This window comes from Bos indicus x Bos taurus, chromosome 16 (genome assembly GCF_003369695.1).
Source record: "Bos indicus x Bos taurus breed Angus x Brahman F1 hybrid chromosome 16, Bos_hybrid_MaternalHap_v2.0, whole genome shotgun sequence".
Classification (NCBI taxonomy): domain Eukaryota; kingdom Metazoa; phylum Chordata; class Mammalia; order Artiodactyla; family Bovidae; genus Bos; species Bos indicus x Bos taurus.
The window spans coordinates 51,198,904-51,226,778 of record NC_040091.1 but is presented as its reverse complement, the minus strand read 5'-3'; the positions used below and the strand labels follow the sequence as shown (position 1 = coordinate 51,226,778).

The window sequence follows — 27,875 nt, the reverse complement described above, 5'->3', positions numbered from 1 at the left end:
GCAGTGGGGAGGTGTCGGGAAATGTGCTCAGAGAATTGGGGATCTGTGTGGAAAAAGGGACAGTTGACAATTGGACCCTGTCTCACGTAACATAGAAAAGTCAACTCAAGGTTGACGAAAGACCTGGATGTGTGAGGCAACATTGAAACTTTTATTTTTTTTTAATTTATTTATTTATTTTACATTGAAGCTTTTAGAGGAAAATATAGGTGAATGTTTTATGTAGGGAAGGGTTTCTTTAAAAGATAAGGAAGTTATTTGATAAATATAGCCAATTAAGATTAAGAACTTTTCATCAAACAAAGAAAATGAACAAATAAACTAGGAAAGAACTTAGTAACATACATAACTAATAAAAGATTCATACTTAGAATTATGCATATTCTGTGTGTTTATATATCCTCCAACTCAGAGTGGTATATAAAAAATTACAGAAACATTGAATAAGCACTTCAAGAGGAAATCAAATGGTTAGTGTGTAAAAATTGCTTTATCTCATTAATCAGGGAAATAGAGAATTACTTGCCATATTTTAGATCGAATAATATTGAGTGTTGGGAGAAGGTGGAACAGTGGCACCTTTCCAAAACCACCGGAAACATTTTGTAAAATAATTCAGTATCAAGTAGAGCTGAACCTAATATATCCCCTAAAACCCTGTATGTTTTTAGAGTATACCATTGAGATGCTCATGGCATGCCAGGAGACAAGCGCAAGAATACTTATGTTAGCATTGCTTATAGCAGGAGAAACTGGAAGCAGCCTGGAAGTTCATAGCACCAAAATGGATAAATCAGTGGTGGTGTCTTTTAGACATTACAGTGCTTACTCGTGCTTACTCTTACTTACTCTTTGAGGTGGGGTAAGTGAAAGAAATATAGTCACATGGCATCCACAGGAATAAAATATCTCAAAATATCTTTTGAGAAGAAGCAAGTCATAGTTTAAAACCACAAAACTAACCAAAATGTTGCTTAGGCATCATACAAAATAGTAAGAACTATTTAAAAAAAAGGCAGGGAATGTTTAGCATAAAAACCAGGATAGGTGGAAGGGTTGGAGGAGGAAAAGAATAAGCTGTGAACTTCTTAGTTTTCTGTTTCTCAGCCTGGGAAATAGATGCATGGGTATTTGTTTTATTATGCTTCATACTATATATGTATGTATCTCACATACTTTTCTGTTCATAAGATATATGTACACATATCTTAAATGTGTACACATATCTTAGTTACTCAGTTGTGTTCAACTCTCTGTGACTTCCTGAACTGTATCCCTTCAGGCTCTTCTGTCTATGGAATTTTCTAGGCAAGAATACTGGAAAGTGAAAGTGAAGTCGCTCAGTCGTGTCCGACTCTTAGTGACCCCATGGACTGCAGCCTACTAGGCTCCTCCATCCATGGGATTTTCCAGGCAAGAGTACTGGAGTGGGGTGGGGGTTGCCATTTCCTCCTCCAGGGGATCTTCCCCACCCAGGGATGGAACCCACATCTCTTGCATTGACAGGGTGATTCTTTACTACTGAGCCACTTGGGTTTCCCAAGATATAGTTAATAGCAAAGTAATTTTCTTAAAAGATCCTATATATAAAATATGAGGAGTAATTCAGGAAGGGAGGCAATGCAGGAGACTTCAAGCAAAGAAACTTGATTATAACAAGCAGTAGTAAAATTGGAGGAATTTGTCTTGATCTTTTTTCTTTTTAAAGATAGAGTTATTGATTGATTTATGGCTGCTCTAGGTCTTCGTTGCTGTTTGCAGACTTTCTCTAGCTGCAGTGAGTGGGGGCTACCCTAGTTGTAATGCACAGGCTTCTCATGGCAGTGGTTTCTCTTATTGTGGAGCACAGGCTCAAGGCACACAGGCTTCAGTAGTTACAGCTCTTTTTTTCTTTAAAAAAATTTTTTTTTCTAACTTTAAACTTCTTATTTTGTTTTGAGGTATAGCCAGTTAGAATTGGACATGGAACAACAGACTGGTTCCAGATAGGAAAAGGACTACGTCAAGGCCGTATATTGTCACCCTTCTTATTTAAATTATATGCAGAGTACATCATGAGAAACACTGGGCTGGAAGAAACACAAGCTGGAATCAAGATTGCTGGGAGAAATATCAATAACCTCAGATATGCAGATGACACCACCCTTATGGCAGAAAGTGAAGAGGAACTAAAAAGCCTCTTGATGAAAGTGAAAGAGGAAAGTGAAAAAGTTGGCTTAAAGCTCAACATTCAGAAAACGAAGATCATGGCATCTGGTCCCATCACTTGATGGGAAAGAGATGGGGAAACAGTGTCAGACTTTATTTTTGGGGGCTCCAAAATCTCTGCAGATGGTGATTGCAGCCATGAAATTAAAAGACGCTACTCCTTGGAAGGAAAGTTATGACCAACCTAGATAGCATATTGAAAAGCAGAGACATTACTTTGGCAACAAAGGTCCGTCTAGTCAAGGCTGTGGTTTTTCCAGTGGTCATGTATGGATGCGAGAATTGGACTGTGAAGAAAGCTGAGTGCCGAAGAATTGATGCCTTTGAACTGTGGTGTTGAAGAAGACTCTTGCAAGTCCCTTGGACTGCAAGGAGATCCATCCAGTCCATCCTAAAGGAGACCAGTCCTGGGTGTTCATTGGAAGGACTGATGCTGAGGCTGAAACGCCAATACTTTGGCCACCTCATGCGAAGAGTTGAGAGTTGACTCATTTGAAAAGACCCTGACGCTAGGAGGGATTGGGGGCAGGAGGAGAAGGGGCTGACAGAGGATAGATGGCTGGATGGCATCACCGACTCGATGGACATGAGTTTGGGTGAACTCCGGGAGTTGGTGATAGACAGGGAGGCCTGGCGTGCTGTGATTCATGGGGTTGCATTGTCAGACACTACTGAGCAACTGAACTGAACTGATAGCCAGTTAACAATGTTGTGGTAGTTTTAGATGAACAATGAAGAAACTTAGCCATACATATACATGTATCCACTCTCCCCGAAACCCGCCTCCCATCCAGGTTGGCACATAACATTTGAGTGGAGTTCCATGTGCTGTACAGTAAGTCCTTGTTGGTTATCCATTTTGAATATAGCAGTGTGTACATGACCTTCCCAAACTCCCTAACTATCCTTTCTGGCATCCATGAGTTTGTTTTCTAAGTCTGTGAGTCCCTTTCTGTCTGTAAGTTTGTATCATTTCTTTTTCGATTCCACATGTAAGAAATATCATACAGTGTTTCTGCTTCTCTGTCTGACTTCACTCAGTAGACTCTCTAGGTCCATCCATGTTGCTGCAAGTGGCATTATTTCATTCTTTTTAATGACTGAGTAATATTCCATTTTATATATGTACTACATCTTCTTTATCCATCTTTTTTCAAATTCTTAATGCCAGCTTTCCTCACCAGGTGAGCATGTATCCTAAAGGTATCACATATCAAGCCAGGTCTTGTGAGTATTATTTCTACCCAGTCCATTTTATGAGCTGATGCTGTCATTGGTTTTTAACTGGATTATTTGTCTTACTGAATTTTCATACTTTACTCACTTGTTTGAATGCTTTGGCTTGGCTTTGACTGACTGCACAGAATGATAGATACGTTTCTAAACTTACCCTTGAAAAAATGATAACCTCTTCCTGTCTTCATGTGCTTTAGCTCAGGTTCAAATTGAAGGTGATTTCCTGGCATGTTCCTTCTCTATACTTGAGGAACAGCCCATGGACATGCTTCTGGGACTGGATATGCTGAAACGGCATCAGGTAATTAAGAGTTTCATTTTCTTTTCACATTGGCTTTTTGTGACATACGTCATTATTACTGCACATTCCCTTGGTTGTGTATACTGAAAAACTAAGAAGCATGACTTCAAACCTGGAAAGGTCCTTAATTGATGATATTGTCATACACAGTTTGAAATTATGTATCAGTAGAAATAGAATCTTTTTGTGAAATCTTTCTGAATCTATTGAATCCTGCCATCCGTTTTGAGACTATAGTGGACAGTTTGGTTCTCTTGTGTAATTTTTAGTTTCTGGGTTGTTCAAAGTTGCTAAGTCATGTCCAGCTCTTTGCGACCACATGGACTCAACACTCCAGGCTCCTCTGTCCTCCACTACTCCCAGAGGTTGCTCAAATTCATGTCCGTTGAGTCAGTAGTGCTATCTAATCATCTCATCCTCAGTCACCCGTTTCTCCTTTTGCCTTCAATCTTCCCCAGCATCACCGGAGGAGGAAATGGCAAACCACCACAAGTTTCTTGCCACAAGAACCCCATGAACAGTATGAAAAGGGAAAAAGCTTCTGAGTAGAACTCAAATAATTTTTTGATGGATTTGTAGGGCTATGTACATAATACACAGTGATGATTTTACTGCGAGTATAAGTTTAGTAAATCCTTAGTAGTTGATCAAATAGTACTTGGGAAGAAGAGTATCGAGATTAAGGGAAAAGGTTACATAAGATGTTGGAAATGGAAATGTTTGTTTAGTACAGGAAGAATAATTTATAAATGTGTTCATTTGCAGTGGTTTTTATATTTCTACTCTGAAGCCTAATAATGTGTTGAAATAAACTCATTGAAGAAGGAATTAATGTGCTCTTGGACAATAAAAATTCACATAAGGTTTCATATCTTGTCAATATTTTTATGTCACTAATATTTTTTTAAATTGTTTTATTGCAGTATAGTTGATTTACATTGTTTTGTTAGTTTCTGCTATACAGCAAAGTGAGTCAGTTATATATATATATATCCATTTTTTTATATAGGTTATTATATAGGTTCCTATATAGGTTAATACAGAGTATTGACTATAGTTTCCTGTGCTGTACAGTAGGTTCTTATTAGTTATCTGTTGTATATATTGTACTGTGTATATGTCAATTCCAGTCTCCCAATTTGTCCCTCCCCCTCTTCCTTGGTAACCATAAGTTTGTTTTCTATATCTGTGACTAAGTTTCTATTTTATAAATAGATTCATTTGTACCATATTTTTAGATTCCACGTATACAGAATATCATATATTTATCTGTCTGATTTACTTCACTCAGTATGATGGTTCCTAGGTCCATCCATGTTGCTGCAAATGGCATTGTTTCATTCTTTTTTATGGCTGAGTAATATAAAAATACGGAATGCTTCACAAATTTGCATGTTATCCTTGCTCAGGCAATGCTCATTTTCTCTGTATCATTCCAGTTTTAGCATATGTGCTGCTAAAGCAGCACACTAATTTTCTTTTCTAAATGTTTAATATTAAATTCCCACTAAAATATATTGAATCAATACTCTATAATTAAGGTACAGAATTTTAAGTTGAAGGAATGAGTGAATATAAATACAATCCAATTAAATCTAATTTATTAACATTGCTAATCTTTCCTTTTTTCTTTATTTTTATTTTATTATTAATTTTTTTTAACTTCCCCTATTTTTAAGTCATGGTATAGACTAGCAGTCTCCAGCTTTAACATATGTGTGTAATTGTCCTATATTAAGTAATCGTAAAAATATACTGAAAAGGAGGCTAGCAGAAACTCAGAATATTTTTTATAGTGCTTGCCTTGTCCATGTATGACTTTTGAGACCATTGGTATAGACTTTAAATATAAGCTGTACTTTTTACACTTAAGCAAAAATGTGCAACTATAAAAGTGAGACATACCATTTATATAGTTGTATATATTTTTTAAAAAGTCATTTATATGTTTCTAAAAGGTGTGGCTGCAGATTATGCCCGTTAGTTTTCCAAATTTTTTGCAGTGAACAGGTGTTACGTTTAAATTCAGATGTGAATCATTTCTGTATTTGACAAATAAGTGTAAAGTATATCTCATAGAGATTATTCTGCTATACAATTTAGGTATTTTTAAAAATTCTAAATTAACAGTGTCACGTAGATTAAATTTAGGTAAAATCGATTTTGTTTTGAGTCATCTCTGTCAATGTTGTTCTTTATAAATGGAGTTATGAAGCTCAGGGTCATAATTTTCCTGTGTCATGTTTTTTTCTGCTATCATCTGTCTTTGGTTTCTTCTTTCTAAGTGTTCCATTGATCTCAAGAAGAATGTACTCGTGATCGGCACCACAGGCTCGAAGACCACCTTCCTTCCCGAGGGGGAGTTACCAGAATGTGCCCGGTTGGCATATGGGGCTGGGCGAGATGAAGTACGGCCAGAGGAGATTGCAGACCAAGAACTGGCAGAAGCCCTTCAAAAATCTGTAGAGGATGCAGGTATTTGGAATGGCTGAGCTTGCGAGTAATACTCTAGTTATTGGTGGGTAAGCCAGTGAAGTTCGGGCTTCAAAGGGGAATAAGGACCAATTCATAATCCATCTCTTCGTCCTGTTGTGGGTGTGTTCTTGTCTTCTTACCGCCTCCTCACATCTCCACATACAAGATAGAAAAGCTTCCGTGTTTCAGTAGCTCCAGAAGCAGCTGTCCATTGGTGTGTGCAGGATACATTGGGGAGTTCTTTGCCTTTGCACATTTTGGTGGGACTCTTAAAGAATCTTTCTTGTCTTTTTTTTTTTCCCCTGAAGAAAATTATAATAGTAAGCAGACATTTCCTTTTGAGTGAACATTTCCTGGAAATTTTCTTTTTCATTTCTTAGGCCCATTTATATTGGAGGATGACATTGTGTCTGTGACTGAGCAGCCCCAACTTTAGTATCTACTGAAAGTGCTTCCACCTGTGTTTTCCTCCTCCGCCACCTGAGTCTCAGTTGTAGCTTCTTTAAAGAACAAGCCAAGTTTTCTGGGCTAAAAGTGGAGGGATGCAGTTATGTTGAAATCTCATGTCTGTGGATAAGTTTTTTTCCCGTCTGTTACGTATCAGTGACTCTGGGATATATTTTCTAGAAGCTGAAGAGAAGTTTGAGTTATTTTAATGTCTTGAGCTGTAATTGTTCATTAGTGACTAACATCACACATGGGATTTGCTGATACAGTAAAATATATTAGCACTGTAAGTTAAGGGAATAGCTTTCTCCTAAAGACCAAAAAAAAAGATAAGAGTTTTAACAAAAAGCAGCCAGATTTTGCCAGTACATGTCACTGGAGAACGTTCAGTGATGTCAACGTTGAGACTCTTTAGAGTAAGTGTGAGTTGCAGATGGAGTTTCCAAGCTGGCTTTGTTCAGAATCTACTCCACCACCACCTTTTGACTCAGTTTACATATAAAATACAACTTGGGTGGTGATTTAGTATTTTGTATGAAGGGGAGAATTTTGAACAATCTGACAGATAATAGTTTTAACCTTACCTACAAGGCAAGCTTGAATGGGTTTGACATACTTACATAGAAGGTGTTGTAACTTGTCGTCTTAGTTATAATGCTATTTATTAATAAAATGAGCGTGTATATCATTTTGTGAAACCTCTATTCTTTCCCCCCACAGTTTTGGTGCTTTCATTTGAGAAACACCTGCTGACAGTAGTTTAGTGCCTTATAACCCACTAACCTCAGGCCCATTTACTTTGGAGGATAACATTGTGTCTGTGACTGAGCAGCCCTAACTTTAATATAACCGTTACCCTCTTTGAGTAATTATTTTCTTTTAATAAAAAGTTTAGGAGATTAAAATAGAAGCCACAGATGTTTTCAGCCATTGTGAAGTGCGTATACGTTTTAAAAGATTAAAAGGAAATGGCTGTCTTCCCCTGTGATGACCTTTTGTTACTGACAGGATATAGCTTGTGCTAATTTTTGTAATGTTTAAATAGTGAGATAATTCTTCAATATCATATTGTATTTGTTTAGAACATCAGCATCCTACTATTAATCAGAATCACCTAAGTGTGAATATAGTAGATAATATATTTTTCCCTAAAAACTGTCTCTTTGGTGTGGATACTCTATACAGAATATCTTTATCTTTTCTATTGATTAAAACATAATTTTAAAATATTAATTCAGAGTATTCAAAAAAATAAAGAAGTTAAGCCAGGATAGGTAATCAGGTTTGGATTATTTTTCTTCTAAAAATAAATCTCAACTGAGAAAGAAATGTTGAAAGTTACTGTCAAATGTGTTCACTCACTTTTACTCCGTAAGATTTCCATATCATGTAATTCCATCTATGGATCTATTTTTTTCATCTCTTTCACGCGTTTGCCCATGAATTCTCTGTGTAGGTGTGGAAAATTAATTTCTTCCCAAGTTCTGTTGAAAATCTGTTGACGTTGACATATTGCTTTATGTATGGTGAGAGAATTAGAGCAACTAGCAAATCTTTTTGTGGTTCAAGCTACAAGAACATTCCCCCACCTTGCGTCTGCAGTTCCTGATCTTAAAGATGGCAGAGGAATGGAAACTGTAACCCTGCATGCTGTGTGGTTTGCATTGTTAACCCAAGTTTGCTTGTCTGTTTCCTAATTCAAACAGAGCGTCAGAAGCCATGATGCATGTAGTGTGTGTGTGCTGCAGCTGGAGTGGGCCCCAGACCAGGTATTTATAGACACCACGTTAAGCCTCCACCCAGTCATCGTCTGTGGTCTGAAAGTCTTTGTATCCGCAGCAGATCTAAAATGTAGCTTCTGTCATTCACCAGTTCACCTTGTTTAATCTGGTTACAACTAGCCTGTGTGTGTATATATATATATATATATTTGTATGTTGGCATACATACGTATCTAAGCACAATTTACCATTTAAAATTTTATCAGTTATCCCAGTGAAAACAGATGACCATTGTGAATATCAGCATCATAGCACTTTGTTGTTGAAGATAACCACGTTGTTAGGAATTTCATAAGCCCCTTTCTTTTGAAAAACTGGAAGTGTAGTTTTCACATTACTACACACAAGTCCCAGCATTATACAGGGGCAGCAGTTTTCATCCTGTTGAAGAAGAAATGGAAACTTAGACCAGGTGACTTGGCCAGGGTCACAGAGTCAGTAACACAGACAGGACTAAAGTTTAATCTTCTAACAAGAAACTTGACTTTTCCTTCTCTCCCTAGCCTGACGGTTTTTCCACAGGAGGCACTCTGCTTCCATTTCCCTGTAGCATAAATATAATAAACTTCAGCCTGAGTATACTGACTGATTTATTAAAACAAGAAAGGCAGTCTTTTTTAGACTGTCAAACCTAGGAATTTATAGGGGTTTGCAGGCTGGTTGTAATTAGATACATAGCATTTAATTGCTTCTTTCTTTCATTTTCCTCATAAGGATGGGTTAAAACAGGCATTATTATTAATGTCCATTGTCCTCATCCTCTTCTGCTATCCTGTAGTACTGACCTTGTCCTCCCCTACATTTAGAACTTAGGCCAGTGAAACTTACCATCTCAGCTACAGGAGGACTATACGCTGCCTTCATAGTGAGTACGGAATTCATTGAGGTTGGTTCACCTTTGGCTCACCCAGTTATTATAACTGACATACCATTGCCAAAGGCCATTATCTTTGCCCACCTCTCCACTGCTAACATGGACATTTCACTACAGTGCATCTTTCTGTTCTCATTAACTGAAAATTGAACCTCTTTCAGTGTCAGCTGTGCAGATCGATAAATAAAATTATTTACAGTGTTTCCAGACACTAATGAATATAGTTTGCACTGAGATATATGCTCTTCTGTTTATCCCTAAACTATAAGAAAGATTGTTTCACAAGGAGTCAGTAACTACCTCACAGAGTATTTTATCTTTTCATGTTGTTAACCTAGGTTGGACTAGAACGATTTAGAGCCACTTGAATCATAACTGCATTGCTTCATGATTTCTAAGGCACAGTTAACATGAAGCATTTGAGTCGCACCTGTCCTAACAATTTGTATTGTGATGTCATTTTTGTTACCAGCCTTTGACTTTTAATTAAAGATTGTATAATTATTGCATGGAGGTCAATTTTTAGTTGGATGGATTAGTAGCAGAACAAGAGTTGGAACTGATGTTTAATGACATCATGATGTTTGTTTAGAGGTGTGGTAATTAACCTTCCATCTTTTATGAATGGTCAGTAAGTTGCAGTGAATCTAAATTGTTATTGCCTATTGGAAAATTTATGAACTATATCCCTCCACTGCCCTCCTCCCCTCCCATTTCCCTGCCCTTAAAGTAGGAAATGTTCTTATGAATGTTCTTATACTGTGTTAATACAATAAAGTAAACTGATATTCCTTTTTAAAGTTGCGTTGTTTGGTAAGATAATAATTGAGATTTAATCTGTTTGATCTTTAGCTTTATTTTTGTTCTGAGTCAAACTCACACAGTTTTTGAAATGTTCGGATAGAAATAGAATGTTTGCTTCTCTGTCTTCTGGATGTCCCTGAGTAGTATCACATTGTTATTTCTCAGACATAAATCCCAGATATACCTAGCTTTAGACTTCTCAGGGTTCACATTTGACACACTGAAGTGAATTGGCAGGAGAATCATCCTAGTACCGAAATCCTCAAGATTATATTGTGCTTTTAAGAATCACCTGTGTAACTTACGGAATAAAGAGACTCCTGGGTTTATTCCTCAGCATAGTGTCCTACAGTCTGCATGCTTAACAAGCTTCCAGGTGGTTTAGGGCAAGTGGTAGAGAGAACGCACTTGGAGAAAGTATTTCGGAGTTCTAAACCCACTGAGAGTAAAGATACATAAATGTCCTTCAGTCTTAAGGACTAACTCAGCCATTCTGTGGTACCTAAATAAAAATTACTGAATTCCAGTACACACAGTTTATCAAGAACATGCTTACCTCTTATTCTGATGCTATGATGTTGTTTGCCACAATGAGAATGGTTCATGTATAAAGTCTGAATATAAGACAGATCCAAGTTTAAGGACCTGGTTTTATCTTGTTTAAATTTATATTTTCTGATAATTTAGTGGCCTTTGTAACCTGCTGATTAACCTTTTTTCCTTTCACTGTCGTTCTCTGTAGAGAAAAGCGGTAAAGAAACTACCTCACTGGGAATGTCATCATTACCAACTTCAGATGGATTTAACCATCAAGCCCATCCTCCAGGACTGAGTCCTGAGATTGGTAATCCTCCAAGTCTTGCTCACTCTGTCTCTGCTTCAGTCAGCCCTATCCAGCCCAGTGACCCAGACAGCATTGAACCTAAAGCTGTGAAGGCTTTGAAGGCTTCAGCTGAACTCCAGATAACCTCTGAGCAGAAAGAACATCTTCCTCCACAGGATCTTTCTGATTGTGCTCCTTCAGCAGACAGTGCTCCAGCAAACCAGAGTCCAGCTATGCCTTTGCAGAATTCACTCGAAGAAGCCATTGTTGCAGATCATGTAGAGAAATCTGCTGAAAGAAGCACCCAGGGCCTCAAATCTCATCTCCACACAAGACAGGAAGCTAGTTTATCTGTCACAACTACTGGGATGCAAGAACCGCAGAGGCTTACGGGGGAGAAGGTTTGGCACCCAGAGTATCAGGACCCAAGTCAGGTGAGTGGCCTTCAGCAGCATGAAGAACCAAGGAATGAGCATGAGGTTATACAACAGAGTGCTTCACATGACCAAGACCATCCTTGTCACACAGGGGACCTTGAACTTCTTGGAGAAAGGCAACAAAGCAGTGCTGGTTTGGAAGCTGCAATGAAAGGAGACAGGCTGCAGCAGAACGTGGACCTTCCGGGTACAGGGAAAGATATTCTACCTTCAGGATGCCTTGGCTGCTCAAATTCAGAAACACTTATGGAAGTAGATATTGTCGAACAGTCCCTAGTTGCTGTGCCGAATTCAGGAGGTCAGAATACCAATGTCAAGAACAGTGGTGCATCTGATCTCATCTTAGATAATCCCTTGATGGAAGTAGAAACATCAAAATGTAACCCTTCCTCTGAAATTTCGAGTAATTCCATTTCTACTCAGGATTTACAGCTTCTAGAAAGTAATGTTGAAATGTCTGAAACGAGTAAAGAATGTGGGGATCACCCTTCCTCTTTAATAAGTCTCTGTGGCAGTTGTCAGCCCTCTGTAGAGTCATCAGAGGAATCTTGCTCATCCTTAACGGCAGCCTTGAAGGAACTTCATGAACTTCTGGTCATTAGTAGTAAACCAGCTTCAGAAAACACATCTGAAGAAGGATTCTGTCAATCAGAGACAGTAGTTGAGGGCCAAACAGGTATTAAGGACCTTTCTGAAAGATGGACCCAAAATGAGCATCTTACAGCAACCCAGAGTGAACAGTGTTCACAGGTCTCCTTTCATCAGGCCATATCTATAGCAGTGAAGACAGAAGAATTAACAGACACTTCAGCTGACACTGGAGTGGAAGATGGAGAAACTGTTAACTTGAGGGGTCCAGGTGATGGCCTGTTAACTGATAAGGAAGGTGTCCCCAAGTCCAAGGAGTCAGTAAACAAGAGTAGCTCTGTTACTGTAGCCTCAGCAGAAGCGTCTAATCAACTACATTGCACCTTAGGTGTAGAGATTTCACCCAGACTGTTAGCAGATGAGGAGGATACACTCAATCAGACTTCTGAGCAAACTGAGTCCTCATCACCCGCTTGCATCCTGGTTAAAGATTTGGGTCAGGGCACACAGAATCCAGTGACAGACAGGCCTGAGGCCAGGGAACATGTCTGTCCTGAAGCTGCAGGGCCACTTCTAGGACTTGAACCATCTACCAGCCATCCATCACCAAGTCCCTCCTTTCTTGCACCATTAATTTTTCCTGCTGCAGACATTGACCGGATTCTCCGTGCCGGCTTTACTTTGCAGGAAGCTCTTGGGGCTTTGCATCGAGTTGGTGGAAATGCAGACCTTGCACTTCTTGTCTTGCTAGCAAAGAACATTGTAGTTCCTACGTAACCATGGAAAAGTGGGCTAGACCATACTCTACTCCCTTTAAAAAAAAAGCTGTATATCTACACACACACATACACACACTCACCACATATACAGTATATGTAGAACCCTGCAAGCAGAATGTTGAGCCAGATTTTTTTTTTTTTTTTTTTTTTTTTAAGATTTTTTTTTCGGCCAAAGTAATTTATGATCTCTTGTCTGATGAATTTGTCTATCCTATTTGTTAAAATTTGGGCCTTTTTAAATGTATTGGCAGTATGTGCACACAGAAGCTTTTTATTATCATTAAGATGATGTATTCTGGAATAAAATTGATGGTTTTGTGTATAGCATACCCTTTTAGAATGAGAGTGAGTGCTTTAAAAAGCAGAAGCCATGAGAAAATCCCACCACCCATGCAGCTGAAAGCATGATGTGGCTGTGTCTGTGCTGTAGGCAAGGTATGGCTTATTGACTCATATTTTGGTTTATAAACTTGATCACATGGTTTCATGTTTGGAATGCATTATGATTCATCGGTTGTAACAGGAAATTGAAGAATAGTTGAAGAATATTTCCTGGAGTAGCATGTTTCCATTGGTGTGGTTAGGATTTGACATTTTAATGCGATGAGTTGGGAGGGCTTAAAACTTGGGCTGCTTCGTACATCACAGGCTACTGCATGGATTGCCAGATATCTTGGGTGGGATTTTGTGAGGGAATTAACATCAGAGTGTAACATGGTGCTACCCAGATTAAAAAAAGAAAGGAAAAACTGTAATTGCATTTGCCAATGTTGATAATGTTTCAACAACTGTTGTGAGTGAAATAATGCTCTAAACACTGGAATTTACTAGTGATTGGGTTTGGTAGCATCTCACTGATCACATCTCAACCCTTAATGACTTATGGTGAACTTATGTTCAGCTGATGGGTTGGTTGCCAGCAGTTTATTTCCTTTCCAAACTCATCTTCTAGCAAGTTCTTCTAAAGCTCAGTTTGAGCTGTGTTCTGAGTGAAATATTCAAGTGTAATAACCTTGTCACTGGTTCATCTTGGTGCTTGGAATGGTCTGTCTATTTGGTGAGTGTCTTTCATGGCAGTGGAAATAATAATTGGAGTTTCTGACTCAAGTGGCCTTGGTAGAGTTTTCCATCCCTTTCTTTCCTCAGGAGTTTCTTTTTTAAAGCAAGATTTGTCATATTTGTGTTTACCATGTCAAGATAGAGTGGGGCATAGTATATAGATGTATTTATTGTGGCCTTTTTTTATATGAGGACTAGCCCTTGGAAATCATTGTCCTGTGGGCCCCACTGTGCAATAATTCTACTGGGTAGATTTTAGATTTTTTTTTTTTCCTGAAAGATAAACTCTTATATACCTAGCAGGAATATGGAGTCCTGGTTTTATTGAAGAGAATTTTGAGAATGATAATTCCTGATTCCAGGTGATGATTTGCAATGTGTCTGAAACAGAAGCTTCAGAAGGGTGATTTGTGAACTTTTAATGTTAAGTGATTTTTGTCTAAAGTCTTACTCTCTTTGAGAGTTATTCTTTCCGTCAAAATTTACGTCATTGAGCACAATCAAAATGGAGGCTCATATCTCAGGAGTTTTTTAAATCTTAATTTGGGGGCACTTAGACATTGTTCTTCTTCTACCCTATTCCATCTTCTTTCTTTCTGCTGTGATGTATGTATGTGTATTAGGAGCTGTGAGTGATACGATGGAAAGTCCCATAGATTCCTCGTGATTCTCTGAAGTTCGGAAATGGTTGACAGAAAGAGCTGTTGCTTACTGTGTTCAGGGTGGCGCTCTAGACAAGTTAGCCAGATTGTCTTTAAAGTGTTCTTTTAGACAATCCTGTGCTGTAGACCCTTTTGCCTGCCCTACGCCAAAGATATAAGATGCACTAGGAACCTGCTAATAGGATTTCTGTCAACCGGCTCTTAGAGCTGTGACTGCAATTAAGTAGTGGTGCTATGATTGAAACAATATTTAGTAGCCATGCAATGGGCCCCTGATTTGCTTTATGGGAATGACTGGGAATTTATTCTGAGCTTATCAATCTTTAGGGTTACAAAGTGGGGTGAGTGTAGGGTGGGAGGACTTATTGATGACAATAGACTCCTCCAAAAGGCCTTCTTTATAAAGAATGGCCTCTTAGTTTTCTGTACAAGCAGTTCCTCTGAACAATGCTCAGAGACATAACCACTGAATTTTCACACTGTGGAGATTTGGGGGTCAATCCCAGGTGGGCTATAGAATATCAATCCAGAAAAGGTTTCATTACAATAGCTTTTATTGTATGTATATGTATATTTATTTCTAGGAGAAAATTCAATAGGTAGGCCTATAGTTGTACACGTATTCTTATTAGGAATACTTTGGATGAGCTTAACCCATTTGCCAAATATCCCTGTCCTTCTTCATCATTTATTTTTCAACTTATAGTTGCTTTTGATTTTTTTTAAATCTTCTGTCCATTGTTTGTGTGAAAGTAAAAATTGTTGACATTGTCAGAATTTTGAATCATTTTTAAATTTAGCAATTCTAAAACACAAGGAATTAAGGAACATGGCATTAGTGAACCTTCATTGTCGATTTTTATGCAAAGTGCAGAAATGAGAGATTAACTTCTCCAAGAATAAGATAAAATCATTGTGAACTCCTGATTGCCAGCAGAACTGGTGAGGCCAGCCGTTACCAGTATGGGCTGCTTTGTTGGATAGCTCTTTTGTCATAATCAGTAATGGACAGCCTTGTGAACAGTGCTTACCTCCAAGAGTGGTGTCTATTTATTCACCAAAGAGAGGAGAAGATTTCCTTCCAAGTTGGTTCCTGTGTGTAAGAATGTGTTTGGTAACCAGACAGCTATAGGCTCTAGATTTTGCCATTGTTACTGGTAAGAATTATTTCCACTTGTACCTCTTTAGGCATCCAGACATGGTCTAATCCTTCATCTAAGCCTTCATCCCACCGTTTGCGCTTTATCCATTATCATAAAGATTATCAGTTGCTTAGCAAAGGGAACTAGATAGATGGTAAATGTGTGAGGAAACTGTTCTGCCTTGCAGCCTACAAAACTTTCCAGAGCTCCTTGTCTCAATGCATACTGAAGGGAGACACACACCATGTATTTTTTCCCAAAGGGTTTCTCCAGTAAGAGAGTTATATGAAAAGATATATGAGACTTTGTGTTACCGATTTTATGATAACCAGTTGAGGTGGAATCTGCCTGTTTTTCCCTTAGCACAGCTTTTCTATCTCTAGCAAAAGCCATAAAACTTTGGGTTGGTTTATAACCATTAACTCGTGTATATATACATGTGTGATAGATATCCTGCAGTTAATTTTGCATAGATTAAAAAGCAAACGTTTGTTAATCTTCAGATAACAGTCTTCGATTATGGCGAAGACTTTGATCCCACCATGTTTATAAAAAACAGCCTTGTAAGTCACTGGCCAGAAGAGTGGCAGTACATTCTGATTTCCTTTCCTTTCGGTCTGTCACCTGCAGAGCATAAGCAGGGCACTTGAACTGCTACATGTTTCCAACTTGTTATCACTGGTAGCATATCATAAGAGAAGCTAACTAGATTATGCACCCTTTAGCACAAATACCAAAAAGGCAAATTTCTCCTTTGAATTTGGTGACTTAGTGTAGTCTGTGGCTGAACTAGAAACACAGTTCTCAAAGAGTTCCCCTTCTGAGAAAATTAAGGTTACCTTTCACATTAGGAGATCCATAAATTAAAATAGCTGCTTTCTTTCTGAAAGATTTAAACATGCCGATTTACAACAAGGTAAACTAAAAGCATGTCCTTGAGAACCAGAAATGTCAAATCATGGCTCAGGTTCCCCAGTAGTGTTCCCTCGATGGATGTTACTTGGGAGTTAATCATATAAATCATAGAACTTAAGGGAGGAACCTTTGATGTGCTTGATTTTCTCTTGTGCCTTAGTTTCTCCAAATAGCAGAGGCATCAAGTTCGAGTCGGTGCTAAAAGTCGAAGTATCATTGGGGTGGGGAAGGGTGGAGAATGTCTGAAAATGGCCCTCCTGGAGATAGGCATGTATGGAGTGTCCTAAGGGCTCACCTTTATTGTTGATTGAGTTATCCTGCACCAAATCATTTGATTTCCCCAGAAGGATTAGATTTCCATAGAAGTATTGTGACATGGCTTTTTTGCATCAGGCATACAAAAAGCAAAAATGGTTTCTATGTGTTTATTATGTTCTTTGTTGTGCTATCAGTATTACAGTAGTGAAAGCAGAAGTTTAAGAAAATCTGTTTGAACAATGAACTGTTAAACTCTCTCAGACTGCAGTTTGAATCTTTGAATAAGAATTTGTTATTCACTCATGAAACATTAAGTGACTGGTGAGCATTGAGGATAACAGCAGTACTGAAACAAACGGAACTGCCCTGTAAAGCTATCAGTCTCGTCAAGAGACATGAAATAAATCTTAGCTTCAAGTGCAAGATCTATTTTTGCCTATTAGCATCATTTATTTTAAAAGTCGTACTAGGATGATTGGGTTCAAATTCAGAGAAAACGGAAAAGCAGGCTCAAAATGGAATTAGAATCTGAGAACCTAGAACTGCTCTTAAAAATGTTTTTGAAAAAATGAGATTGGAGAAACCAACAAAAAATGTCCTAACATTTGGTAGAAATACTTGAAGAGATTAAGGACAGTTCAGTTTACACTGTTGGTGGAGGGGGAACAGGCAGGATAAAAGTGCAAGTAAATGGAAGATGACCTAACGAGTACCAGTGACAGTCAACTTTTCCTTCCATCACGACCTCCTTCCATGCAGGGTGGAAGTATAGACTGCTATGGCATCCTTCCTGCCGTCTTTGAGCCAGCTGCTCCGAAATACTAACCATCTGGGCCAACAAGACTTAGCAGAGAATTCTGGAAGATTTGCTGTTTTAAAGCAGTTGAGTGCAAAATGTGAAAATAGAACTCTACAGCAGAGAATGTAGCAAGCAATGGTTCTGGGACTAGATGAGGGGCAGAATTTATTTACAAGAAAATTCAGGCCTCTGCCAAACCTCTTCTGCAGGACAGCTCCATCAAAAGGACATTCTTGAGCCTATCACCATATATGTGGTAATCCTGAGGATACAGGTAGAATTTCTGAACCTTAACTACAGTGACTTCTGAAGCTTACAATTAGAATACCCTCGCAGGTTTGTCAGCTACATACTGGTAATCTAGACCTTCTGGGGACTAAAATGAGCGGGTATAGCAGTTTTAGAGCACAGTCTTACGGAATGAAATCTACAGAGAAAGTTAATGCAAGGGTGTGGAAGATGGGAAATTTCCCTAAAATAAGGACACTTGGGGTGGGGATGTGGAATATGAAATTAGAGTAATTTTTACAGAATTATATTTCTCTTCATATATACCATAAAGAGGTCTTCATTAGCTAACTTGGGAAAGAGGTGTGCTGGTAGATTTTTTTCCTGGTAGGATACATAACAAATTATTTTGTTTACCAGGAGTTTGTTTCACATTCAGTCTTGAAGGATGCATCATTGGCTTAAAGGAAGGTAGACCTCTCTAGTTTCCTATATATTCAGATCAATTCAGCATAGTTTGCTTTTTTTTAAACTGTGCACCTACAATGAACGTTGAATGCTCATTTATATTCAAAATTTCATTTCCATGTTAAGTTGGGCTAATGGCCTTTGCACTCAAAGTTTGTTTACCAGTTTTGTAGCCATATTTAGCAAATTTTAGCAAGTAGAAACCCCTTTTTCCCCTCTTATTTGTTCTTGGAATTGTTCTTTTATTGCTTTCCTGATTTTTCTTTAAGCTTTGAGACTACTGCATCTTACAAGAACTAGGCTGATTGGCAAAATAGGCTTGCCAATAGCTCTTTCACTCCCATAAGGCTTTGGTTTTGAGAGTTGGGAAAACTCTGAGAATTTAAGGGAACCAAACTCAGGAATCCCACAGTTGGTTGCATTGTGCCATTGGCTTAGGGGCTGGACACAGGACCTGTCTGCCACTGAGTGAGCCAGATGCATTTGGGTTTGAGTTGTTGTCACATACTGAAATGTAAGTCAGCCCTAAGTAATCAAAACACTTTTATTTTTCTTTTTTTATTAGGAACTTTCTGAAGAAAAAGTGATGTGTAAAACATTTGATATTTAAGACAATAAAGTTTTTATCATAAGACTCTTTTGTTTGATCAGTTTTCTTTTAAATTGATACGGTTGGTTACTTTTGTCCTTGTCTCTGTCTCCCAGCCATTTAAGTAATTTATGCCTAGGCACTGTGACTTGTGGCCATGATCCTAAACACCAGAAATGGGCCACTTCCAGATAAATACTGCAGGTGGATGGCCATCTGCTGATGTGAAATGGTGACTGCTCCAGCAGTGATGCACAGCAATAGAGACAACATTGGTGACAGGGTTTTGTGGCTCAGACTAGTCTCCAGAGCTAGGATGCTCAGGTGTGAATTCTAACTTTGCCACTTACTAGCTGTGTGACTAGGTAACTTCCCTAACCTTTCTGTGCCTTAGTTTCCTCATCTATAAAATGGGGACTATTGGGGTTATAGGGGTTCATGAGTAAGTTAGAAACACCCTTGGGTGTTAACTAATGTGGAGTTACCGCTTTTTGCATGAGTGTGTGCTGTGGGACCCTCACTGAGGATTTCCAGTGTACGTAGGCTTCCCTGATGGCTCAGCGGGTAAAGATGTGGGATGACATAGGAGACTTGGGTCAATCCCTGGGTCAGGAAGATCCTCTGGAGGAGGAAATGGCAGCCCGCTCCAGTATTCTTGCCCGGAAAATCCCGTGGACAGAGGAGCCCAGTGGGCTACAGTCCAAAGGGTCACAAAGAGTTTGACATGACTGAATGACGAAGCAGTAGCCAATGTACATGGATCAGCTGATATACACAGGGAGTAGTCTAGACACAACCCGCCTTGTTCTGTTATCTTTCCTTGACTATCAGAATGCTGAGAGCCAAAGCTACCTCTAGTCGGAGGTAAGAAGTACTAATTATTTTTCCATTGTTCAGATCTCAATGTTTTGATAATCAGTTCATTTGAAATGAGGTTTCTAGTACTTGATACGAGTGGAGGAAATTGTGAAACAGTTATTGGTGGAAAGAATTCTAGATCTTTGGTACAGAGAAAGGGAAATTTACTGCATCTATGTTTTAAGGTGGGGGGAGATTTACAAGCATCACGGAAATGAATTGGATTTACGGCAGGAATCTACAGCTTGCAGGAAGAAAATAGAAGAAAAAGGATATACATTTAAAAATAGAAATACAGAGGAATGGGGGGGAAAGTTCAAGAACATAGTTCTAAATTTCAAAATGCAGATTAAGCAGAACATACTTCCATCTTAAAGGGCTAAATTGTCAGCAGATAATGCTTCCCTGTTCAAAACTATTAGTGTTCTAATAGGATTAACAGACTATCAGTTCAGTTGCGTAGTCGTGTCTGACTCCTTGCGACCTGCACACCTGGTCTGCTGCACACCTGGCATGCTGTCCATCACCAACTGGAGCTTATTCAAACTCACGTCCATTGAGTCAGTGATGCCATCCAACCACCTCAGCCTGTGTCGTCCCCTTCTCCCGCCTTCAGTCTTTCCCAGCATCAGGGTCTTTTCCAGTGAGTCAGTTCTTCGCATCAGGTGGCCAAAGGATTGGAGTTTCAGCTTCAGCATCAGTCCTTCCAATGAATATTCAGGACTGATTTCCTTTAGGATTAACTGGTTGGATCTGCTTGCAGTCCAAGGGACTCTCAAGAGTCTTCTCCAACACCACAGGTCAAAAGCATCAATTCTTCAGTGTTAGCTTTCTTTATAGTTCAACTCTCACATCCATACAAGACTACTGGAAGACCATAGCTTTACCAGTCCTTATTTGTGAGTTTTGTCTAAAAAGAGCTAGAGTGGCTTGGTTCCTCCTAGAAAGTTACTAAAAACAAACATTTTCCCTGTTCAACTTCAGGTATCTGAAATAGAAATTCCCCGAACCAGAAATATTCCACCACCCACCCCAGCCTGCTCCTCTCAGGATTCCCTTGAGAAGTCAGTGGCAGCTTCATCCTTCCAGGTGTTCTCTCAGACCTAGACTCCGTTCTTTCACAACCTACATTCAACCCATCCTGGATCCTATTGGCTCCATTTCAAAATATAGTTGAAGGCTTCCTGGTGATCCAATGGCTAAAACACCGTACTCCCAATGCAGCAGGCCTGGGTTCAACCCCTGGTCAAGGAACTAGATCCCACATGCAACTAAAACCCGGTGCAGCCAAATACATATTATATGTATAATTGAAATCTGATCAGTTCTCTAACCGTGGTCAAGGCGGCATCATCATCGCCTCTCACCTCAGTTACTGTAGTAAGTCTCCCTGCCTCTACCCTTGTCTACAAAATGTTCTTAGCACAACAGCCAGCATGATTCTGTTAGTTCATACCTTTCCTTAAACCCTCAGTGGGCCCTAATCTCAGGGTAAAAGCCTAAGTCCTTAGAATGCGTCCAAGGTCCCTATGTGCCTCTGACTTTTCCTTGATCTGGAATGTCCTTTCCCTGAACACCTCCATGGCTTTTTCTCTCACTCCCTTTAGGTTTACTCAAATGCCACCTCAGTAAGGCCTTCTTTAGCTAATTTATCTTTGTCACTTTCCTTCATTTTTCTCAACACCGACACATCCTAGTATATTCTTCATTTTGCTTTTGTATCTCTTATCTCTTCCCCATTAAAATGTAAGCTTCATGAGAATACGGGTTTGTCTCCTTTTCACTACATCTCCCAATGCCTAGAACTTTGCCTTATGCATAGCAGGCCCTCAGATATGTGTTGAAGTAATAAATCTGTGAATACCATTAGGCTGACTCAAAGGCCCATGAGTGGAGTGACAAAAATGACCTGAAACCCAGCCAGGTCATTGAAGTTAGTGTGCAGGTTTAGGGGTTCGAGCCTGGGGTGACTGTTGACCTTGGGTTTGTGTGTGCTAAGTCACTTCAGTCATGTCTGACTCTCTGCGACCCTGTAGACTAGCCTGCCAGGCTCCTCTGTCCATGGGATTCTCCAGGCAAGAATGCTGGACTGGGTTGTCATTCCCTTCTCCAGGGGATCTTCCCAACCCAGGGATCGAACCCTCATCTCTTACATCTCCTGCATTGGCAGGCAGGTCCTTTGCCACTAGCACCACCTGGAAGACCTTGAGTTTAATGTGGATTAAGATGGGTGACAGATTCCCTGGCAGTGGTTAAGAGCATCTTCACTGCCATGGGCCCAGGTTCAGTCCCTCATTGGGCAACTAAGATCCCACAAGCCTCCCAGTGTGGCCAAAAAAAGAAGGAAAGATGACATTATGAGGTTAGTAAGTTTGCCGGCTTCCCTGTGAGGTAGTATTTTTATTACACCCACGTCTAAGACTAATTTGGGACTGGCAAACAGCACCTCTCCATAATGGTTGTACCGACTTGGGCCATAATTCCTCATCCATTATCTTCCTAGAATAGAAAAGGCCCAAATCACATGTAAAGAGAAGCAGCCTTTTATTTGGTGCAAGTTCTCTTTATGTGCTTTTACTTCTATGGTCAGCTGAAAATTTTTCTGCATCCCTATTGAATTAAAATTTAATCAGAAGATACTAAGTCAATAAACACTGAATGTCATGTGCCAGACACTGAGTCGGCACTGTGAACACAGCATTGCATGAACTGAGCAAAAGTGCACATTCTGCAGAGCTTACGTTCTAACAGAGTCTGAAGCCTGATCACGGACAAAAAAACACAGGTAATAATACATCCTAAAATGAAAATTTGGGAGGTTGGCATGCTATAAGGGACTAGAGGCTACTTCATGTGGAATAAAGCCATCAGAGAGAAAAGTCTTCTGAGAAGCTAACATTTAAACTGAGACCTGGCTGACAAGGAGGCTCCTGCCCTGTGAGGCTTTTAAAATATTTATTTGGCTGCACCAGGTCTCAGCTGCATCTTATGGGGTCTAGTTCCCCAACCAGGGGTCAAACCCAGTCCCTGTACTGGGATCATGGAATCCTAAGCACTGAACCACCAGAGAAGTCCCCAGGTGAGAATCTTGGGTGTATTGCATCAGGCTAGGCTGAGGAAACAAAGAGGCCAGAAATTCTAGTAATTTATTACAAACCAAGTTTTAATCTTGCCTGTGCTATCTAGTCCAAACAGGTGTTCCTGGTTGATAGATCTCATCCAGGCAGTGCTTAGGGAACAAGGCTCTTCTCTCATAAGTCTGACATCCCCTTGGCTTCATCCCACTTGGTGGAAGAACATGGAGGAGGAAGTGGATCACTTTATTTCTGTTCACATGCCCTGGGAGAGAACTTGATAATATTGTCATGCCTTCCGCAAGGAAGGCTGGGCAATACACCAGCACTGCCTGGCTACAGTGCTGTCACTGTGGAGCAAGCAGTTCTGGATGAACAGCCCAAGGCCTCTGCCACACTGGGGAAGAGCTTTCCCAGCAAAGGCCCTGAGATGTGAACACACAAGCTTGTGTAAGAAGCAGAAGGTTGGCGGGGGCGGGCACACACCAGCGGACAGATTGGAGATGAGTCAGAGACAGGCTGAATCAGATCAGCTCTGGCTTTGGAGGCCTGAGAAGAGAATGGATGTTATTCCAAATGCTCTGATGAGAAGCTGTTGGAGGCTCTGAAGCAGGGAGGTTGAATGACATCCCAGTTTTCACCAACACATCTTGCTGGCGGGACAATAAGGAGGAAGGGATAGAAAGTTTAACTTTTTTTTTCAGCTCGCACAACGTTAGTTCCCTGCCCCAGGGATTGAACCTGGATCCACGGTAGTGAAAGTGCCAAGTCCTAACCACTGGACCGCCAGGGACTTCCCAGGTGTTCAACATTTTAAAATAACCCCGCCTAGATTTAAAGTTGCCTTGTGTTAGCTTACCCAGTCCTAGAGTTGCAGATTGTCTGCACGTGCAGGTACCAGAGTTAAGGTATGGGAACCTGGACCATCGCTGTTTTTTACAATTAGTCCCTTCTGTTCCCTTCTTAGACAGAGAGCAACTTCACAAGCCTAATGGCCAAGGAAATATTTACTCCCTCCTCTGGGAATATAAATATATTTGCCTTGAGTTGGGGGGAAGGGAGGAATTGGTCCCTTAAACCATCTTCCACTTTTTTTTTTAACAGTCTTGTCCAATTGTCTTTTAAGGTTATAGTTGCTGGAATTTTTTTCTGTTTCCTCTCTCAGGCAGTACACACCTGGAAAGAAGAGCAGAGGAGCCCTGGTAGTCCAGGTCTGTGGTACTTCTATGATCTTGCCTGCCTTCCCAACTTCTTCCTCATCTGACAGTGTTCGGCAGTATATTTAGGTGCAGACAATATTATTTAAAAAAAGAAAAGATCATTTTTCCTGTGTCACTGGTTTGGAAACTAAGATTTTCCCAGGGCCCTAGAGTGACTCAGTTGAGGCTTTTGACTCTGGATGCCTCAGAGTCTCATGCCCTTTCCACATGATCAGTAAAGTCTTGTGTAATAAATGAATAAGTTTCAGTTTTGAACTTGAATGACTCCCAATAAGAGGATGGACAGGCACCCTCTCTTTGTTCTCTGTCTTTTCACAGGCAAAAATGGATTCCATATTTGAGCTCTGGTGCAAGCATGCCTGCTCAGTTGTGTCCAACTCTTTGCCACCCCATGGACCGTAAACCACCAGGTTCCTCTGTCCATAGCATTCTCCAGGCAAAAATACTGGGGTGGGTTGCCATGCCCTCCTCCAGGGGAATGGGATGCCATTTTCTCCTTCAGGGGATCTTCCCGACCCAGGGATGAACCTGCATCTCCTGCTTTGGCAGGCGGATTCTTTACCACTGAGCCACCTGGGCCTAGGCCAATTATCTGCATGTGGACACACACACTGGACTCCCTCCCTTTCCCTGCAAGAAGTCTTAAGAGACTAAAATCGACCTCACTTATCCCATCCATTCACATACCTATACAAGCCTAAGGAATTTGCTAGGTAGTAAGGCTGTAAGTTCCTCCTGAATGTTGTCAAAAATTGAATCTGACCATTCCCCAATGCATGAAGATAGAAACAAGCCAGAAATGCCACCGCCTTCATCAGGCCTTTTAATAACAAGTGATAATCACACCTTTTGAAGCTGTCATGTGCCCAAGCCATGAGTAAACTTCATAGGAAGGTGGCACCCAGAAGAAGATGCTGCCTGGATGGTGGCTTGTTATTATTAAAAGGAGGGAGGAGTCTCAAAGCTAGCTCATTCCTTGCTGTGGGCTGAATAGCTTCTCAGAAGCTGGAGTTGCATCAGACACGTTGGGGCCTGTAGGCACCCAGTCTGGGTGGAGTGGGAGGGCAGTGCAGCAAACCTACTAGACCAACAGGTCATCCGAGCCAGCTTTCCTCCTGCTTGCCACAAACACCTCTGGACACCAAGTTCTTTCATTCCAAATTCAAAGTGATGCTTCCTCTGCCTCCAGGTTTTTCTTCACCTGTCCAGTGACTGCAGCCTCAATCCCCACCTGTCATTCTGCCCTCTTCTATGCTCTACAGAGGCTGTTATCTCCTATTTTCCTGACCTCAGAAAATACCCTGGGTTTAGGGATTTTGCTTCTTTCTCTAAAGAGTTAGACCAAGTCCCTGTAGGGTTACCTCCTAGAATTGTTGTTCAGTTGCTCAGTTGTGTCTGACTCTGCAAGCCCATGGACTGAAGCATGCCAGGCTTTCCTGTTCTTCACTATTTCCCAAAGCTTGCTCAAACACATGTGCATTGAGTTGGTGATACTATCTATCACATCCTCTGTCGCCCTCTTCTCCTCCTGCCCTCAATCTTTCCTAGCATCAGAGTCTTTTCCAATGAGTCAGCTCTTCTTATCAGGTGGCCAAAGGACTGGAGCCTCAGCATCGATCCTTCCAATGAATATTCAGGGTTGATTTCCTTTAGGATTGACTGACTTCATCTCCTTGCTGTCCAAGGGACTCTCAAGAGTCTTCTCCAGCACCACAGTTCGAAATCATCAATTCTTCAGTGCTCAGCCTTCTTTATGGTCCAACTCTCACATCCATACATGACTACTGGAAGAAATATAAAGAGATCTTTGGCTCAGAAAAGGGTAAAAATGGTTTCTGGGCTCCACCATTTGCTTTATGATTTTAGGCAAATTACCCTTGTCCCTCAATTTCTTCACCTGTACCAGAAATGTTATTCAAGGATTTGTGAGACAAATGTATGGAAAGCACTTAGCTCAGCTCATGGCACACGGTCAGTACTCATCACTTTTCATCATCATCATTGGTGGTATTAAGAACTCTTGTCCTTGATCCTGATCCTGCAGTGGTAATAAAACACAGCAATCTGTTTCTCCCTCCTTTTCCTTGGCACATACTTTTTACCCCCTTATCCAGTCTCATAAAAACCAAAAAAATAACTATTACGATCTTGGGTCTCTCCTGGGAAACTGAGGGATGGAGAGGTATCATTTTTATGTGTATTGGGCGGGGTCCAGCTAGGATAGGCTGTACAGTCAGTGTTTCTGATCAGTGTTGGAGTGACTGAGAGGCTGAGGGAGGGGCAGCCTTAGGAGAGAAGAGTGAAAATCAGACACCTGTAGCTGAGAATTGGGGTATCTTGAGAGTAAAAAGGGTGCCAATCATCTTACAATATATACTTACATCAAATCACATCATATACCTGAAACTAATATATGACATATTTCTCAACTTATAAAAAGTGAAAAAAAAATACAATGAATATATATTGACCAAAAAAAAAAGAATAGAAAGGAACTAATGAATGTATCAGGAATATACTTACTTGCGGACCAAATGAATGAGTGAGCCAGGTAGGGCTCTGAGAACTCTAAAGTGTAAGTGGCTTGCTTCAAAATACGAATTTGGAGAGGCGGGTGTGTGGGGAGAAGGGGAATCGTTATGGTGGGCTTCGGGGCTGAGGCTGTTAGGTCCTCAGGACATGTGGACCAGCTGAAGAAGTGGGATAAGGGTGAGAACAGGCAAGGGCTTCGGGACTGAAGATGAAGTTGAAAGGAGAGAGTGTTTTGGGGGTGGGGAGGAGCACCGAGGACCCGGAGTGGCCTAAAAGTTGGAGACTGGGCTGTGAGGGTGGGGAACCCTGGGCTGGTGAGGGCCAGTTGGCAGGGTTCTGTGGGCAGGTCCGGGAGGGGGTCTCCATGCTGCCCAAAGCCAAGGGGCCTGGGTTTCTGGGCTGAGAGCCGGGGTCTGAGCTTTGAGGGGTCTCGACTGTGTGGATCACAATAAACTGTGGAAAATTCTGAAAGAGATGGGAATACCAGACCACCTGACCTACCTCTTGAGAAACCTGTATGCAAATCAGGAAGAAATAGTTAGAACTGGACATGGAACAACAGACTGGTTCCAAATAGGAAAAGGAGTACGTCAAGGCTGTATATTGTCACCCTGCTTATTTAACGTATATGCAGAGTACATCATGAGAAACGCTGGGCTGGAAGAAGCACAAGCTAGAATCAAGATGGCCGGGAGAAATATCAATAACCTCAGATATGCAGATGACACCACCCTTATGGCAGAAAGTGAAGAGGAACTAAAGAGCCTCTTGATGAAAGTGAAAGAGGAGAGTGAAAAAGTTGGCTTAAAGCTCAACATTCAGAAAACTAAGGAAAAAAAAAGAAAAGAAAACTAAGATCATGGCATCTGGTCCCATCACTTCATGGGAAATAGATGGGGAAACAGTGGAAACAGTGTCAGACTTTATTTTTGGGGCCTCCAAAATCACTGCAGATGGTGATTGCAGCCATGAAATTAAAAGACACTTACTCCTTGGAAGGAAAGTTATGACCAACCTAGATAGCATATTAAAAAGCAGAGACATTACTTTGCCAACAAAGGTCCATCTAGTCAAGGCTATGGTTTTTCCAGTGGTCATGTATGGATGTGAGAGTTGGAATGTGAAGAAAGCTGAGCGCTGAAGAATTGATGCTTTTGCACTGTGGTGTTGGAGAAGACTCTTGAGAGTCCCTTGGACTGCAAGGAGATCCAACCAGTCCATTCTGAAGGAGATCAGTCCTGGGTGTTCTTTGGAAGGAATGATGCTAAAGCTGAAACTCCAATGCTTTGGTCACCTCATGCGAAGAGCTGACTCATTG

General features: G+C 40.5%; 1 protein-coding gene and 1 non-coding gene across 6 annotated transcripts in view; one reads left to right on the top strand and one right to left on the bottom strand.

Moving 5' to 3' along the window:
• Nucleotides 1-18,918, top strand: part of LOC113906743 (protein DDI1 homolog 2) — a 43,417-nt gene extending 24,499 nt beyond the window's left edge. For 3 of the 5 annotated variants that reach the window (XM_027565320.1, XM_027565319.1, XM_027565318.1), the window contains 3 exons: nt 3,642-3,745; nt 6,031-6,220; nt 10,869-18,918. In XM_027565320.1, coding sequence (XP_027421121.1) covers nt 3,642-3,745; nt 6,031-6,220; nt 10,869-12,751 — 2,177 coding nt within the window. In that variant the 3' untranslated portion in view covers nt 12,752-18,918. Of the gene's footprint in view, nt 1-3,641; nt 3,746-6,030; nt 6,221-8,373; nt 8,437-10,868 lie in introns of those variants that run through there. The other 2 variants (XM_027565323.1, XM_027565322.1) reach the window with 2 other exon arrangements.
• LOC113907125 lies at nt 5,110-5,213 on the bottom strand. Its single transcript, XR_003515112.1, has one exon. It is a non-coding gene; the product is annotated as a U6 spliceosomal RNA (small nuclear RNA).
• Nucleotides 18,919-27,875: the final 8,957 nt, after the last annotated feature.